Here is an 18,950-nt window from a genome sequence, read left to right on the forward strand (position 1 = left end):
GGTCTCTATCTCTCACACTGGCCCTGTTCTTCTCCTGACCCATATGGTCTCTATCTCTCCCACTGGCCCTGTTCCTCTCCTTCCCCATATGGTCTCTATCTCTCACACGGCCAGTGTTCCTCTCCTGCAACCTATGGTCTCTATCTCTCCCACTGGCCCTGTTCCTCTCCTGCAACCTATGGTCTCTATCTCTCCCACTGGCCCTGTTCCTCTCCTGCAACCTATGCTCTCTATCTCTCCCACTGGCCCTGTTCCTCTCCTGCAACCTATGCTCTCTATCTCTCCCACTGGCCCTGTTCCTCTCCTGCAACCTATGGTCTCTATCTCTCCCACTGGCCCTGTTCTCCTCCTGCCCCATATGGTCTCTATCTCTCCCACTGGCCCTGTTCCTCTCCTTCCCCATATGGTCTCTATCTCTCCCACTGGCCCTGTTCCTCTCCTGCCCCATATGGTCTCTATCTCTCCCACTGGCCCTGTTCTTCTCCTGCCCCATATGGTCTCTATCTCTCACACTGGCCCTGTTCCTCTCCTGCCCCATATGGTCTCTATCTCTCCCACTGGCCCTGTTCCTCTCCTGCCCCCTATGGTCTCTATCTCTCCCACTGGCCCTGTTCCTCTCCTGCCCCATATGGTCTCTATCTCTTCCACTGGCCCTGTTCCTCTCCTGACCCATATGGTCTCTATCTCTCCCACTGGCCCTGTTCCTCTCCTGCCCCCTATGGTCTCTATCTCTCCCACTGGCCCTGTTCCTCTCCTGACCCATATGGTCTCTATCTCTCCCACTGGCCCTGTTCCTCTTCTTTCCCCATTTGTCTATCTCTCCACTTTTCTCTCCTTCCCCATTTTCTTTCTCTCGTTTTCTTTCTTTTCTTTCTTTCTTTCTTTCTTTCTTTCTTTCTTTCTTTCTTTCTTTCTTTCCCCTCCCTCCCTCCCTCCCTCCCTCCCTCCCTCCCTCCCTCCCTCCCTCCCTCCCTCCCTCCCTCCGTGTGCTGTGTGCTGTGTGCTGGGTGCTATGTACTATGTACTATGTACCCATGATGCAGGCGACTGGCCAGGACTAAACACCTGTTGTCTGTTCCCAGGGTTTGTATGGAGGGTGGGGCTTTGTGCACATTGTTGAGGTCCAGTCACCTCACAAAGCAGCCCATACAGCAGCTGGGCAGGTGGCCCTGCACCAGCCTACAAAAGCACTGTGTTTTCCCATGGCCTCATTATAGAGGGTTTCAGCTTTGTTTTTGTGTGGTGGCCGTTTTAACACTTTGCCCAGCCAGGTCATGTTTGTAAAAAATAAAAAAATAAAAAGACACAGAAAAATACAAAACAACAGCAGTGACACGAGAAGCGATAACAAACAGGCACAATGTGGGTCTATTGTCAGTGCTGCAGCATGCCAAACCCACTCACACCTGCAGCCTCACCACATCCTGGGACACACCCCAGTGTACCTACGGCTGGTTTCGGTCTGTTTGAGGAGTGTTTGTGTGTGTGTGTGTGTGTGTGTGTGTGTGTGTGTGTGTGTGTGTGTGTGTGTGTGTGTGTGTGTGTGTGTGTGTGTGTGTGTGTGTGTGTGTGTGTGTGTGTGTGTGTGTGTGTGTGTGTGTGTGTGTACGGCCGTTCTCAGCAACAGGAAGGTCAGAGTGAATGCCAGATCACAGAATGTGATCTGTATGGTTGCCAGAGCACCTGAGACCACAGTATCCAGAGAGCACAATATCCAGAAAGACCACAATATCCAGAGACCACAATATCCAGAGAGACCACAGTATCCAGAGAGACCACAGTATCCAGAGACACCACAGTATCCAGAGAGACAACAGACTACCTATCAGCCTGCAGCAGTCTTTTCTCAAGGGGAAAACTTTCTTGTGTCTAGAACCTTAAAACACCTGTTCTATGGCCCAACTAAACACGGACCACTGATTCCCATCCCTGGTGGGATACTTGGTGCTTTTTGTGAAGGTTTGGCGAGGTCACCTATTGCCTGTGTAATGTGTGTCCAGCTGATTAAATGGATGATGTGTAAAAATTCAAGCTATGTAGGTCAGCCTGGATGAAGGTTGTTTGCTCTGCGTGTGAGTGAGCAGATCAACTGTGGGGTTTTAAGGGGGTTTGTTCAAAAGTTCTGAACACTAAAGTACTATTGTGGTGAGCACAGGGGCAGTTACAGCTTTTATTTAACTAGGCAAGTCAGTTTCAGAACAAATCCTTATTTACAATGACAGCCTAGGAACAATGGGTTTGTTCAGGGGCAGAACCTTGTTAGCTCAGGGATTTGATCTAGCAACCTTTTGGTTACTGGCCCAATGCTCTAAGCACTAGGCTACCTGCCGCCCCAGTTCTAGTTTATTGGTGCTCTCCACATGGGCAATTCCCTTTTTTCTCCAGAGGAGGACTGAGACGGAATGTGATGAGAGGGGAGGCCTCTCTGTCTGTCTCTCTCCATCGTTTTCCCTCTCTTTCTTCATCTTTCCTTCCCTGTCTCTTTAGGGGGTGACAGCTGCCGACTGGCTGTTAATCTCAGGCAGGTTGAGGATGAGGCGCTGTGGTGCCGTTGGCCAGCTGTGAACAGCTGGTCCCTCTAAAGGGAAGCCCCTGCACCCCCTGCACTTCCCGGGGACTTTCTATGGGTGCAGCAGAAGAGACACGGCCTCATTGTTGAGCTCATCTGGGGGTGTTTGGGAAAACAGTTGTTAAAAAGGGGCCTTGTTAGACCAGGATCATTGTCTCAGTGTAAATTAGTTAACATGTCTCCAGAGTCACTTAACCCAGACAAATCTGTTGTCACATTTTTGGAAACTAAGAGTATTCTGTTTATGGAAATCATTTTTAAAAAATGTAAAGCTATACTTGGTTGGAGTTTGTTTATTTTTTTGAACTTCTTACCTAATAAAAAGAAGAAAATCTTTAAGCTTCTTGAGTAGGTTGTGTGTATCTTTTCTGTCTCTGGGCTATAAGCAGTCTTCAAATCTGATTTTGAAACCGTTCCTCTCCCACTTCACATCTGTGGATATTGAAAGGGATGTTTCAATTTCAAAGGAGCGTTTGCTAACAAAAACAGAATGGAGCTGTGGATGAAAAGGAGAATTTTGAGCAAGGGATTCTTTCCCTCCTTTTTGAACCCAATGGCAGTAGGAATTAGCATTTTTAGCAGTAGGGCTGAATAATAGACTGCAAGCTACTTGCATCAATGGAAGGGTACCACTTTACAACACCTCCACATCTAATATATGCCATTTAGCAGAACATTTCATCCAAAGCAACTTACATGGTTGACCTCAGCAGGAATTGAACCTACAATCCTAGCATTGCAAGTACTGTACTTTACCAACAGAGCCACAGAGGACCATGTCTACAATGACAACCCATCTGGGTTTGAATGGGTTTGAAATGCCATAAATGCCACCAGAAGCTGCAATGGAGGAACTGGTAACAACTTATAAACATGCAGATGAGGCCAGGTCTGTCTGGCACATTCCACTGCATATTACATGGTATGCACTGACTGAAGGAAGAGTCAGGGCTTTAGCTCATGCTGGGGTGATTGAGGAGGGGGTCAGAGAGAAGTAGCAGAGGGGTAGGTTGGGCAGGGCTGTCCAGAGCATTATAAAGGCCCCAGGCATTATTTGATTTTCTACAAGCTATAACAGTGTCTCCTATTGTGTGGGCCCTGACTGTGTATGGCTCTCAGGTCCTGGGCTTCTCCAAGCATTTGCCATTGGAGTGGAAAGGATCCCACTGCACAATGTCTATGCTCTCAATAGATCTTTGCGTGCCATCGGTGCACTGTCACTAGCAGATGGCGAGCTAATTAGAAGCTATTAAGGGCTTTGAGAGTGTGTTGGAGGGGCCCTCAAGCTGTGGCCACTGCCCCAACCAAAGCCTCGCCCTGCTGGGTGTGGGAGAGAGGGGGCAGCCCTGTGGAACCAGGCACCATGGGGAGAGAGGGGGCACCCTGGGAAGACCAGGTGACAATGTAAATGGACAATGGTTTTTGTATTATGCCTGAGTGAGTGCCATAGTGGGGGAGAAAGTTGGTGTTGCATACTTTCACATACCTAAGTATAATATATCCTGCATCACATAGCTCTCGGGGGGTGAGGGCGAGGTGATGTGCTGTGCTGTGTGGGTCTGAACTGGGCTTGACCCACTAAGACCGCATCAGTGAGATGGGTGGCAGGGGTCAAGGGTCACAGCACAGCCACAGGAGGATGCTCATTAACTGCCTTTCAGAGGGCAGCCTGCTGCCTGCATGGTGATTCTCAGGGCTCAGTGGAAAACTATAATCTATACGCTGGCAATGGCATTAGCCTGAAATCTACGAGTGGAATAATAACTCAAACAAACTGATTACCAGGCTAAATGGCATCAAATTCAGCTGAAGATGGCATCTAATGTCATAATGCCATGGCATTTATGCACAATTCTAAAGCATATCAGATTGCTGAAGAACTCAGATTGATAGAATAACTTTATTCAAGTCTAAACTTGGCATGAATGATAAGATTGGACATAATACATGTTCCTTTTTTGGATTTACCTTGAAATATCCCACTCAAGTAGAAGTACTATTTTAATGACATTTTACTCAAGCAGAAGCAAATTTACTAGTGAAAAAAAAACTAAAGTAAAAGTACAAAGTAACTCATTTCAAAAGTACTCAGAGTAAAAGTAATTTAGTTACTTTAAAAATAAAAACATTGACCTTGATAATTAGCTAATTTCGCTACGGTTACCTGAACGTTGTTACACATTACCTTTTCCATGCATTACATTGAAAAAGGAAGAGAGAAAATGTATGTATAGTAGGAACTAAGTTAATGTCTTACAAGGCACATCTGTATGTAAGAAAACTAAAGATTTGTCAAAAATATACTATTAAACTTTGAAAATAAATGTAACATTAAAATCAATTCTATTTATTGATCAATAAAAATGAAATACAAAATAAGGTGCATTAAAAATAAAGTTGCCAGGCTTTAATATACTGTACTTCAGTACTCACAAACTCCCTCTTTCACTCACTCACAAGGGGTGGAAAGAGTACGGAAATATCCTACTCAAGTAGAAGTACTGTTACTTTATTGAAATTTTACTCAAGTAGAAGTAAAATGACTGACTTTGAAAAATACTCTAAAAAGAACAAGTACTCGGAAAAGCTACTCAATTACAGTAACGAGAGTAGTTGTAATTTGTTACTTTACACCTCTGTGCCTGGCTTATACTCAACTACTGATTTACGTAATACAAATTAATAACTGGTTAGGGAGCTGTAGATTCCTGTTATGCCCTGTCATTCACACCAGAGTGTATTGTGGGACAGAGATGAATATCAATGCAGACCAAGAAATTGTCCTGGATGAGACTATTCTATTTGACATACACAGGGAGTAATGTACTATAAAGACAGAAAGCTATGCAGTATTATGTTCACATCCTATCCTATATTTGCAGGCCTTTTATTAAAAATGTAAATTCAAATAATAATAATACATGTTTTATTGTCACATACACCGGATAGGTGCGGTGAAATGTGAAAAGTGAAAGGCTTAGTGAAGATTGAGATCTTGAAAGCCCTTATAATCTTCTGACCCTAACCTAAATGACCATCACAATGTGTTTCTGACACCAGATGTCAATGGCTGGTGTCCATCTCAATTTGACCTGTGGAACATAGACCCCCGGTGTGGGACATCCCCCTCCAAGCTGCACTGTGTGCTGGTGCGTAGCATCAGCCCACGCAGAGAAGAAGTATTCCCCTTTACTTAACACCATCAATGTTTTGCTCTACTGTGGGAATTGTGCTCAAATCAACGCCATACTAGCCACTTTCAATGTAACATACGAAAACAAGACGAACTATGCAAGACTTATGCAAAACTAACTGTACAAGAGATTTCTTGTAGGCAGAGCACATTTGAGTAGGATTCAATTGTATTGACAGGCACGACTCAGGCCTGTACTCTACACAGACCAGTGTGCAATAACCAATCAGAGCTGCAGTAGGCCTATATGCAAATAGCCATTGCCATATATGGATCTGTGTCATTCACTTTAAGGATCCGCCCCTTTTTTCAATTTTCGCTTAAAATGACATACCCAAATCTAACTGCCTGTAGCTCAGGCCCTGAAGCAAGGATATGCATATTCTTGGTACCATTTAAAAAGGAAAAACTTTGAAGTTTGTGTAAATGTGAAAGGAATGTAGGAGAATATAACACAATAGATCTGGTAAAAGATAATACAAAGAAAAAAACAACCGTTCTTTTGTATTTTTTTGTACCATCATCTTTGAAATGAAAGAGAAAGGCCATCATGTATTATTCCAGCCCAGTTGCAATATATATATATTTTGGCCACCAGTCAGCAGCAGTGTATGTGCAAGGTTTTAGACTGATCCAATGAACCATTCTATTTCTGTTCAAAATGTTGTATCAAGACTGCCCAAATGTCCCTAATTTGTTTATTAATAACTTTTCATGTTCAAAATTGTGCACTCTCCTCAAACAATAGTATGGTATTCATTCACTGTAATAGCTACTGTAAATTGGACAGTGCAGTTAGATTAACAAAAATGTAAGCTTTCTGCCAGTATCAGATATGTCTATGTCCTGGGAAATTGTCTTGTTACTTACAACCTCATGCTAATAGCATATGTTAGCTCAACCATCCTGTGGAAGGGACACCGATCCCAAAGAAGTTAAACTATACTGTGTTTAGAGCATGAGCGGTCGTGGGTAGATGCGGTTGTTTTGAGATCAAAGCGAGAGCTGCATGTAGCCACGTGTGCACATTTGTTCATATTCTTCACTAGTTAGTGAGTTATTAGCCCATTTATAGCTAATTTCTAGTCAACAATGGGTGAGTGATTGCTTCATACAAGAGCACAAAATGTGTGCATTTCTAGCCATCTTTGAAAGCAAGTCAGGTAAAGAGCTTTTTTTGTCTAAAAAGGGGCAGTGTTGTATTTTGAGATGGTCTTGATGAAGCTAAGTAGCCAATAGGCAGAGGGTAACATAATTTGTCTGATTCTATGTAATAATGGTATGGGAATAATAATGCATTTTATTTTGTACAGTGGGTTCTTGCATCAAACAACACAGCATTTTCAGTCACTTCCTTGTCTGAAGGACAAGTGGATAAACAGGTTAATGTCAAGCCTTGCATGTTTTTTCAAAAGTGTCATGGAATGTAGACCGACATTGAACACCACACATTCGCTGCTCCTGTAGGCTAAATGATAGAACAGCTATTTCCATGTAAACATGTTATGGGATGCATTTTTCTTCATTGTTGTTGATGGTAGGCCATTCACATTATGATCAAATAGCCAAAGTAGCCTACTTGGCCACTTTGAAAAAGTAACTTAAAGCGGGTACAGCCTCAGTGCTCATAGTAACTCACAATGTTGAAGTTTGCGCTCAGCAGACCTGAAATTTGCTCAGTCAGAGTAATATGCTAAAACTGAAGTGAGTAATGCCAGCATGTTAATGCTGTCTCCACCAAGTCCAGGTTCCCAGGGCCTCAGTTTGGCCATGGGCGAGGCTCAAGGCCCTACCCCCTCGGAACGCTCAGCACACCTGCTCACAGGAGATGTTATCAGTCAAGAAGGAATGGTGAGAAAAGGAAAAACACAGATGTAGCTTTCAGTTAAATGGGACATGCCTCAAAACGCATCTTTATGCCTAGCAGCTCTGTCACAGCTGTTTACTGACATGTTGATATACTGTACACAGAGGTTAAACTGTGGTAACGTCACAGCTGGGGTTGAACATTGACCAATTATGGAGTGAGAAAGTCAGACATCCACAATAAATAATATGCAGATATGATAAGCAAGCATGAGATTAGTCTGGCTGACACCAGCTCTCAATGTCACAGCTTGCTGTGCAGTCAAGTGGGATTTTCCCCAAGGCTAGTCTAATATACAATACACTGAGTATACCAAACATTAGGAACACCTTCCTAATATTGAGTTGCACCCCTCTACCCCCCTTTTTCCCTCAGAACAGCCTCAATTCATCGGGCATGAACTCAACAAGGTGTTGACAGCATTCCGCAGAGATGCTGGCCCGTGTTGACTCCAATGCTTCCCACAGTTGTGTCAAGTTGGCTGGATGTCCTTTGGGTGGTGGACCATTCTTGATACACACGGGAAGCTGTTGAGCATGAAAAATACAGCAGCGTTGCAGTTCTTGACACAAACCGGTACGCATGGCACCTACTACTATACCCCGTTCAAAGGCACTTACATCTTTTGTCTTCACCTTCTGAATAGCACATATCCATGTCTCAATTGTCTCAAGGCTTAAAAATCATTTTTTTATCTGTGGATTTAACAAGTTACATCAATAAGGGATCATAGCTTTCACCTGGATTCACCACCTGGTCAGTCTATGTCATTGAAAAAAGCAGGTGTCCTCAATGTTTTGTACACTCAGTGGATAAACAGTGCATTCGGAAAGTATTCAGAACCCTTGACTTTTTCCACATTTTGTTAGGTTACAGCCTTATTCTAAAATTTATTGAATAGTTTTTCCCCCCCTCATCAATCTACACACAATACCCTATAACAGATTTTTAGACATTTGAGCAAATGTATTAAAAACAAAAAACTGAAATATTAAATTTACATAAGTATTCAGACCCTTTACTCAGTACTTTGTTGAAGCACCTTTGGCAATGATTACAGACTCAAGATTTCTTGGGTATGATGCTACAAGCTTAGGACACCTGTAGTTGGGGAATTTTTCCCATCCTTCTCTGCAGATCCTCTCAAGCTCTGTCAGGTTGGATGGGGAGCGTCGCTGCACAGGTATTTTCAGGTCTCTCCAGAGATGTTCAATCGAGTTCAAGTTCGGGCTCTGGCTGGGCCACTCAAGGACATTCAGAGACCCAAAGCTACTCCTGCCTTGTCTTGGCTGTGTCCTTAGGGTTGTTGTCCTGTTGGAAGGTGAACCCAGTCTGAGGTCCTGAGCGCTCTGAAGCAGGTTTTCATCAAGGATCTCTCTGTACTTTGTTCTGTTCATCTTTGCCTCAATCCTGACTAGTCTCTCAGTCCCTGCCACTGATAAACATCCCACAGCATGACGCTGCCACCGCCATGCTTCACCGTAGGAATGGTGCCAGGTTTCCTCCAGATGTGACGCTTGGCATTCAGGCCATAGAGTTCAATCTTGGTTTCATCAGACCAGAGAATCTTGTTTCTCATGGTCTGAGAGTCGTTTAGGTGCCTTTTGGCAAACTCCAAGCAGGCTCTCATGTGCCTTTTACTGAGGAGCGGCTTCCATCTGGCCACTCTACCATAAAGGCCTGATTGGTGGAGTCCTGCAGAGATGGTTGACCTTCTGGAAGGTTCTCCCATCTCCACAGAGGAAATCTGGAGCTCTGTCAGAGTGACAGAGTGACCATCTGGTTCTTGGTCACCTCCCTGACCAAGGCCCTTTTCCCCCGATTGCTCAGTTTGGCCGGGCGGCCAGCTCTAGGAAAAGTCTTGATGGTTCCAAACGTCTTCCGTTTAAGAATAATAGAGGCCACTGTGTTCTTGGGGACCTTCAATGCTGTAGAAATGTTTTGGTACCCATCCCCAGATCTGTGCCTCGACACAATCCTGTCTCGGAGCTCTAGGGACAATTCCTTTGACCTCGTGGCTTGGTTTTTCCTCTGACATGCACTGTCAACTGTGGGACCTTATATAGACAGGTATGTGCCTTTCCAAATCATGTCCAATTATTTAAATTGACCACAGGTGGACTCCAATCAAATTGAAGAAACATCTCAAGGATGGAAAAAGAGTGTGCAAAGCTGTCATCAAGGCAAAGTCTGGCTACTTTGAAGATTCTCAAATATAAAATATATTTTGATTTGTTTAACACTTTTTTGCTTACTACATGATTCCACATGTGTTATTTCATAGTTGTGATGTCAGCACTATTATTCTACAATGTAGAAAATAGTAAAAATAAAGAAAAAACAATGAATGAGTGTGTCCAAACTTTGGACTTGTACTGTATATTAACATATATATATTTGTTTTGTTTTGTTTGTCACTTTCCCTCAGATATCATACTAGAAACTGCAAACATGTATCTCCACCCCATGGCAAAATTAGTAGAATTGCATGAAATAAGTCATAAAATTTCAACATTTTCTCTACGCCCCATGTCAAAATGTGTAGAATTGCAGGATATTATCTTTAAAACTTCAACTTTTTATCTTCACTGTCAAGAGGGTTGTGGCTATGCAGTCTAGCGAGCCACTGTAGCCGCTCCTGATGAGTTCAGATTTTTTTGTGGCCACCATCAAAATTGTGTTGTTAATATTTTGTATAGTCAGTGTACAGTGAGGGAAAAAAGTATTTGATCCCCTGCTGATTTTGTACGTTTGCCCACTGACAAAGAAATGATCAGTATATAATTGTAATGGTAGGTTTATTTGAACAGTGAGAGAAAGAATAACAACAACAAAAATTGCATGTCAAAAATGCTATAAATTGATTTGCATTTTAATGAGGGAAAATAAGTATTTGACCCCCTCTCAATCAGAAAGATTTCTGGCTCCCAGGTGTCTTTTATACAGGTAACGAGCTGAGATTAGGAGCACACTCTTAAAGGGAGTGCTCCTAATCTCAGCTTGTTACCTGTATAAAAGACACCTGTCCACAGAAGCAATCAATCAATCAGATTCCAAACTCTCCACCATGGCCAAGACCAAAGAGCTCTCCAAGGATGTCAGGGACAAGATTGTAGACCTACACAAGGCTGGAATGGGCTACAAGACCATCACCAAGCAGCTTGGGTGAGAAGGTGACAACAGTTGGTGCGATTATTCGCAAATGGAAGAAATACAAAATAACTGTCAATCTCCCTCTGCCTGGGGCTCCATGCAAGATCTCACCTCGTGGAGTTGCAATGATCATGAGAATGGTGAGGGATCAGCCCAGAACTACACGGGAGGATCTTGTCAATGATCTCAAGGCAGCTGGGACCATAGTCACCAAGAAAACAATTGGTAACACACTACGCCGTGAAGGACTGAAATCCTGCAGCGCCCGAAAGGTCCCCCTGCTCAAGAAAGCACATATACATGCCCATCTGAAGTTTGCCAATGAACATCTGAATGATTCAGAGGACAACTGGGTGAAAGTGTTGTGGTCAGATGAGACCAAAATGGAGCTCTTTGGCATCAACTCAACTCGCCGTGTTTGGACCCCAAGAACACCATCCCCACCGTCAAACATGGAGGTGGAAACATGATGCTTTGCGAGTGTTTTTCTGCTAAGGGGACAGGACAACTTCACTGCATCAAAGGGACGATGGACGGGGCCATGTACCATCAAATCTTGGGTGAGAACCTCCTTCCCTCAGCCAGGGCATTGAAAATGGGACGTGGATGGGTATTCCAGCATGACAATGACCCAAAACACACAGCCAAGACAACAAAGGAGTGGCTCAGGAAGAAGCACATTAAGGTCCTGGAGTGGCCTAGCCAGTCTCCAGACCTTAATCCCATAGAAAATCTGTGGAGGGAGCTGAAGGTTCGAGTTGCCAAATGTCAGCTTCGAAACCTTAATGACTTGGTTAAGATCTGCAAAGAGGAGTGGGACAAAATCCCTCCTGAGATGTGTGCAAACCTGGTGGCCAACTACAAGAAACGTCTGACCTCTGTGATTGCCAACAAGGGTTTTGCCACCAAGTACTAAGTCATGTTTTGCAGAGGGGTCAAATACTTATTTCCCTCATTAAAATGCAAATCATTTTATAACATTTTTCACTTGCGTTTTTCTGAAGTTTTTTGTTGTTATTCTGTCTCTCACTGTTCAAATAAACCTACCATTAAAATTATACACTGATCATTTCTTTGTCAGTGGGCAAACGTACAAAATCAGCAGGGGATCAAATATGTTTTTCCCTCACTGTATATTACCGTATGACCTCAAACACCCACTCATCCCCAGCAGCCCTACAGTATGTCACTCTGTATATCAGACATCCGTGCCTGTACCCCAGCACAGCACTCCACAACAAGTCACTCAGCACATAAGGAGCTAGATAAGTCTATGCAACAGGAAGGGCCTATTTCTACATTCCTACACTAGCAAAGCATCATCAGTCTACAGTACACCTGTGTTCAAAAACATATTGCCTTCCATTAGATTTATTGAAATGATGCTGAAATATGAACACAAACTAAGGCTGTGGACAAAAGGTATCACTGCAGTGAAAGTAATAGATAGGGCCAACACAAATGGCTGTGAATGGAGAAGGTGGCAACTGGCAAAACATTCCTGGAATGTCCTTCCTCCTTATTGGGCTCCTGAGTGGCGCAGCGGTCTAAGGCACTGCATCTCAGTGGAAGAGGTGTCACTATAGTACCTGGTTTGAATCCCGGCTGTATCACATCTGGCTGTGATTGGGAGTCCCATAGGGTAGTGCACAATTGGCCCAGCGTTGGCTGGATTTGGCTGGAGTAGGCCATCATTGTAAATAACAATTTGTTCTTAACTGACTTGCCTAGTTAAATAAAGGTTACATTTAAAAAATAATTTAACAAACCTGTTGCTTAAGAATGCTACAGTTCGGCTGGCGCCTAGCTGAACTCGACAAGCCAAACCGAACTAGTGTGCTCGCATACTCCCTCGCATACTCCATAATACCTTGCTTGAAATAAGGAGAAAAAAACGGCAGAAGTACTGTTTGTCCATTTTGAGAAGCCGTACCCAGTAATCACTTCCTCAAAATAGTCTGAATGAATCAAGAAATCTGTCATTAATTTGAAGTTTTTGCAGAGATCTTAGTAGCACAATTTTACATCTAACTAAGATGTTTGGTGCAGTATTTCTCAATGAAAAAATGTGCATGAAAAAGAGTTGTCTCTCGTTGAATGACAACAAAAGACATTATTGAAGAATCCCTACTGTTGACCAATCACTGACGAAGGGGTGTAGACTTCGGCTCCGAACTTCAGCTTGCCTCCAGAAAAATATTTGTGTGCTCAAACAGCAAAAAAACTCCAAAAATGTTGTCAGAATATATGCACAAACTCTTCCAAACTGTTTCGGCTGGGAAGCATGGTGGATGCTTTTAGCTTCTCTCGCTCTCTGTTTCCTGTCCACAGTCTGCAGCCGGGTGTTACTCCCTCAAAAAAAAATCTGAAATAAAGAGGTTGAGAGATCAAAAGTCCCCACATTTCCACCACTGACAATTCATATAATTCAACTAACAACCAACTGCTTCCAAACCACAGTGTGTCACAACAAATCTGGGAGGCTCCAACAACAGGGAAGTGAGCGAGAAGGGCGAGAAAACATTTTTTACACCTCAATTAGTAGTAGCCAGTTGTAATGAATCACTACAGAAAGAACCTCCTCTCTGTCAGTTAAAATCAGGATCTAATCTGTTTCACTTTTCTCTGTCCCCCTCCTCTGGCCCTCCCCCTCGCCTTGATGTGCAGTAAACAAGATTAAAAGTGCCCAGCTGTGTGGAGTTATTGTTGGTGTCAGTAGGAAGTGCTGATAGCTGTTGCAGCTGAACAAAAGCTGGATGAGAGAGCAGGGGGCGCTCCAGACTCACTGGCTCCAGACGAGATTTCCCCCCACAATCCTTGCTCTGCACTCCCATTGTTTCAGACCACTGGCGCTCCCCATCCCCAACATGACATGAGAAATAGGACGATGAAGAACAGGATGTCACTCTCCTCAGGCACAGCTCTCTGCATGCTGGCGAAGAAGAGTTTTACACAACTAGTATAAGCAAAAGCAGGGAATTTGTTTAAAAGAGGGTTGTCCAGGGGAGAAAATCTGACATATTAATTACACTTCCATAATCAATTACATGCACATTATAAGGATGCATGCTTTGGTTAAAAAAAACTCATTCAAACCATAGCTTTTTTTGCTAACAATTTTCTGTTTTCACTTTGTATTTTCATCGCTTCTCTTGTTTTGTTCTCTGTCTCCAAATGAATTGCAAGTTTGTTGCAAACAGCACAATATCAATGTATTTTTTTTTTTTTAAATGTATCATGCAGACCTCTCATTCTGTTGGACTCTACAGCCAGCCAGAGACAGACACTGAAATAGCAACATTGTAATGTGTTTTATGTATGTGTGAAAGATACAATGTAGCCTATGCCTGGATACAACGTTCTACTTGAGGAATTTTATTTGACAAATTAAGGGGCGGACCCAACTGAAGGAATTTAGGAACTATCAACGCAAATTCAAAGCCTTCTGTCTTTTTGTATTTCACTAGCCTTTGGAATTTGAGCAAGCTAGTGACAATGGCAGTTTGCAGGTGTGGGGCGGTAATCTCTTCAGAGTGGTTTAACTTGATAAATGAAAATGAATGCCGATCTTGGGCAGCCAGTTCTCAGGGTTTGCGCTGCGCAGGTGAATGGGGGAGTGCAAGCCCGTTGTTTGTGGTCTCCATGCACACCGCCCGCGCGGCGCCAGGTTGACAGCCGTCAGGGACTTCATGAATGGGTGACGTCATGGCACTGGCGCCTGCCAGTCTGCTTCGGCTTGTTTGGACAATCTGGGGAAGATTCAGTTCAGAGCAGAGCAATGCTATTTCAATGCCGCACTCAACACATCGCCCAGCGCACAGTGGGAACATGTGAAGGAATCTGTAAAATGATTCATTGGAAGACTAATTTAAGAGGAACGGGAGGATTTAGGCTTAATGTGTGAAATATGCAATTTGTAAATTGAAAGATTTATTGCATAGGCTAAGCTATGTGGTTCCATGAGATTCGTCTTCTAATGAAATGCAAGTTTTAATACTAAGCTATGTGGTTCCATGAGATTCGTCTTCTAATGAAATGCAAGTTTTAATAGATTTCAACTTTTTTTATCCTACAATTCAAGTCATAATTTGCATACAATACTACAAAATACTGCTACATTGTAATTACTTCGCCACTTTTGGCCTATTTATTGCCTTACCTCCTTACTTCATTTGCACACACTGTATACAGATTTTTCTATTGTATTATTGACTGTACGATTATTTATGCCATGTGTAACTCTGTGTTGTTGTTTTTGTCGCACTGCTTTGCTTTATCTTGGCCAGGTCGCGGTTGTAAATGAGAACTTGTTCTCAACTGGCCTACCTGGTTAAATAAAGGTGAAATAAAATAAAAATCAAGCTGCCAAATTAGTTGATTCCTTTGCCTATATAGGATACGCTTTGTTGAACGGCCATATGATGATGCAACTTTAGTTTATAATAAGATTTTATATTATTATGCACTTTTCCATTTGATAAAAACGTAATATTTCTACTTAAGCAAATCAAAAAAATAAGCACTTTGATTTGGGGTTGGACATGATTATGCACAGTTGGAATGAGCAGAATGCTTAGGTTGGCTACTTTATTTAATCGAGATTATAAATGAACTGGAATTTAAAAAATATAAAGAAATCACCAATAAAATAAACGATATTGTTGTGACAGGTCTGGCCATTTACCGTATGATTGAGTTCAATCGGTCTACTCAGTTAAGGCTACAATTAAAAACCTATTCATCTAGTAATTGCAGCATTCTTCATGAATATGCCCCCCACCCATGTCTCCGGGCGGTCTCTACACCTGCAGAGTCCGCGGGCGACGGACAGCTGGGTTCCCACACAGGACACCATGAAAAAAAAGCACACATTTGTTTCCATTTGTAACACCATCATTTAGCAGATTGTAAAGATTGATAACACCCAGTCTCTATTGCTAGAGAGAGGACTGGAAGCCCGCCCCTCCCATGCAGCTGGGAGTTTCTCATTGGTCCAACCCTTCAAATGTTCCCGCTTTGGTCACTCCCCGAACCCTCTGGAAAGATAAATTCAGCCCGAGTTCACCTCCGCAACAAACTGTCAAGTACGCTACAAACTTAACGCTTGAAACGCTCACGAGGATATCACCTGAACTTTTCTAACAGAACTAGCAGGTATTTACCTATTTTCTGTTGTACATTGTAGCAGAAATATATAGCCTATATTTTAGCTTTTCAAGACGACAAAATAAGAAAATGAAAGTTGTCGGATCTACCTGCGCCCTGAAAAACACCGAGGATGTGGTCCGTTGTCTCTCGGAGCAGAGTATGGCCATCTCCAAGTGTAAGATCCCACTGTTGGACGAGCAGATGAGTGTATTTCTGCAGGACATGAACAGCTGCTACAGCAAACTAAAGGAGCTGGTGCCCACTCTGCCAGCCAACAAGAAAGCCAGTAAGATGGAGATTCTGCAGCATGTCATCGATTATATCTGGGACCTGCAGGTCGAGCTGGACACACCGGGCAAGCAGCAGATCTCAGGTGCAACCCGCACTCCTCTGACAACCCTCAATGCAGAACTCTCCAGCATCTCTGTGGAGGTATGTGTACAAAACAATTGCAACAAATGTATTGTTGTTGCCTGTTACAGATTCAAGTGTAAAATGAGACCACTGCATATTCCTGTGTTATAATCAAGTTCTGTGTCATAAAACTTACCATTATCCATTCCTCTTATTTTTCACAGAACGGCTGCGCTGATGACAGAATTCTCTGCCGTTGATCAAGGAAGCAACAAAACGAATCATTAGCAGAAAGAACGATGTTGCCAGCCATGCATGACATGTCGTCGAATCTTATGTCTTACATCCAGCAGTGGAACGACGTGATAGTCCATGATGTGCGTAGATAGACATTCAGGAGCTGAAACTACGAAGTGTCGGGTCAGCGGCGCTGTCCCCAAGCAGCCACAGGTGTCCTGCTGTCACCAAGAAGAGCGGTGCGCGCCATGAAGACAAGTGTGCTGGTCGACCTGAGGATGACAATCAACAACAATGCATCCTAACCCAACGAGCTCTTAGATGTTGATACATGTTGGACTTTATGTGAAAGAATCTTTCATTCCATGTTCGATTTCTATTTTCTGTATTTTTTTCAAGTCATACCTAGAAAATATGTATATATTTTTTGCAAAAAAAAAGTCAATTTCTCAGATTGAGCTATATTTGTATTGTATATTACAATGATGCAGATGTGATCCCAATATTGTTTTTATAACAATGTACTTATGGTGTTTTTATTAAAACAGATATGGTAGATGAGTGTTTCCTGCTCTTTTTTCTTCATTCTTTTAGTTTGAACCTTGTTTATTCACAACACACACGTTTTTAGCAGTTACATTTCCACACAGAGCGTCGTTTTAGCAGGCATGGAAAATTACAATGAGTTCAATCAACAGAACCATGTATTTGGATCTACTAAGCAACCAAATCATGACAACAGTATGTTGTTGAACATGCACTATGAAGGTGATGACAATTATTGCATTGACACCAACGTTTAATTGTCGCGTTCAGTTTCCAACTGGTATAAACAGTACAGCGAAACGCTTACTTGCAAATTCCCTCAACAGTGCCGTACAAATATCAATATAATTTGTCAAATGGAAGTAATCAAGTATGAGTAAAACATGTCATTCTGACAACTCACTGCCATTTTGAATCGATGGATCTTTACTCCCACTAATTCAGAGTATGGCAACGTTAATGAGATGCATATATGCTTAATGTTACTTACATAGCTTATAACACTTGGATATTATCCAAACTATTCTAAAATTAATAAGTGGGCATTCAACATAAACTATTTGAGGTTTCCATAATATACCTACACCGTTGTGTACCTCTATAGGCCTACTTATAATTTAATTTAACTATAAAACTGCCTAATTGAAATACCCACCAAGGCATTCAACATAGCACTCAAAAGTGGTTAATTTGGTTTAGACTGAGAATTATTCATTTTCAACATTTAGTATTATTTATGTTCTCATATTCAGTTATAACTTTAGCCTACTATTCACGATCTCTCTCACACACACAGCGAGTCTCCTTTCTTGGCTGCGATCCCGGTCCATCTGCAGCCTGGCTCGCGGATTACTGTTTGTTAATGTTTCAATCAGCTGTGCGCCGAGGAATGTTAGGCTATTTAACCTGAACTTCCCCAGGTGTGCGGCGGCGCCGCTCAGTCTGGGCCCGCCTGCCCTTTCCTGCCCTTGGCACGATGCTATCACATAAACACAATCCCACACTGACTCGGCTTTAAAACATTAGCGCCGCAGCTGTGCACACTGCACTGCAGGGGATTTAGAGCCGCGTTACATCTGGGAGTGGAAATAAATACAACTGTTGAATAGAGCCTACTATCTACCATATATTTGTCCTGAGTCTCCTGAGCTATTTAACTCGTGTTACTGAAATCCATGAATGAGGCATGAACATGACAAACTAATGTGTTATTATAAGGTGCTGTGATAGAAATGCTGAAACTGTGAAAAATAAATCGTATAAATGACTTCTCGTATTACTGGATAATATCAATAGTAAGCATAGCCAATTACAAGTGAACCTTGTTTGTTAGTTTATCTAATGCCAACCATGAGACTTTAGAAAAATGAATGTTAATTTTACACTTGGCATAACTCTTTACTCTTTGTAGGCTATAATATTACCCTGTTGGATACAAACATAACTAAGAAATATAGCCAATTATCAATCTAAAATAAAAAGCAATGTGGCATTAAAACTAAATCATTATACATTGTTCAATACATCTGACATGCAGGTCCTTTTTTCAATAGTATTTTTTTCTCTGTTCAATAGTAATTTTATCATACTACCGTATTATGAGTAGTCCTATTGAATAGTGTCTATATCATTGTATTTCATTCTACTGTGCTGAAGCCTGGTGAAGCAAGAAGACGCAAGGTCATGTAGCGCTCCCTTGTGATGATACATGGATCGTACAGGCAGCCCCTTATCTTTATTCCATAACCAATAATTTGGTAATAAAGTGAGTGATACAATGTATCGAGTCTAGACTGGACACAGTGCAACATTGTAACCGTAAGCAGGGGCATGCGGCTACCCCAGAGCTCCAGACATGCCCTCTGTCCAGTTTGTGTGCACGA

The 18,950-nt window shown here is 42.5% G+C and overlaps 1 protein-coding gene and 1 long non-coding RNA gene across 2 annotated transcripts; one reads left to right on the plus strand and one right to left on the minus strand.

Annotated features, from left to right (window-relative positions):
* Positions 1-997: 997 nt before the first annotated feature.
* On the minus strand, positions 998-15,742 carry LOC106572088 (uncharacterized). The gene is made up of 3 exons (XR_001321053.2): positions 12,552-15,742; positions 2,884-3,001; positions 998-2,665 (listed from the first exon to the last, which is right to left on the minus strand). It is a non-coding gene; the product is annotated as an uncharacterized lncRNA (long non-coding RNA).
* Positions 15,743-15,837: 95 nt separating this feature from the next.
* Positions 15,838-17,079, plus strand: LOC106572086 (DNA-binding protein inhibitor ID-1). The gene is made up of 2 exons (XM_014145909.2): positions 15,838-16,362; positions 16,509-17,079. The coding sequence occupies exons 1-2, from the start codon at positions 16,018-16,020 to the stop codon at positions 16,542-16,544; spliced, it is 381 nt and encodes a 126-aa protein (XP_014001384.1). The 5' UTR covers positions 15,838-16,017; the 3' UTR covers positions 16,545-17,079.
* Positions 17,080-18,950: the final 1,871 nt, after the last annotated feature.

The sequence above is a fragment of the Salmo salar genome, chromosome ssa15 (assembly GCF_905237065.1).
Source record: "Salmo salar chromosome ssa15, Ssal_v3.1, whole genome shotgun sequence".
Lineage (NCBI taxonomy): Eukaryota > Metazoa > Chordata > Actinopteri > Salmoniformes > Salmonidae > Salmo > Salmo salar.

What these genes read in the sequence shown, in the direction of transcription:
- LOC106572086 (XM_014145909.2), top strand. Translation starts at nt 16,018, where the DNA reads ATGAAAGTTGTCGGATCTACCTGCGCCCTGAAAAACACCGAGGATGTG. An exon ending in TCTCCAGCATCTCTGTGGAG is followed by an intron (nt 16,363 to 16,508) that starts GTATGTGTACAA and finishes TATTTTTCACAG; the next exon opens with AACGGCTGCGCTGATGACAG.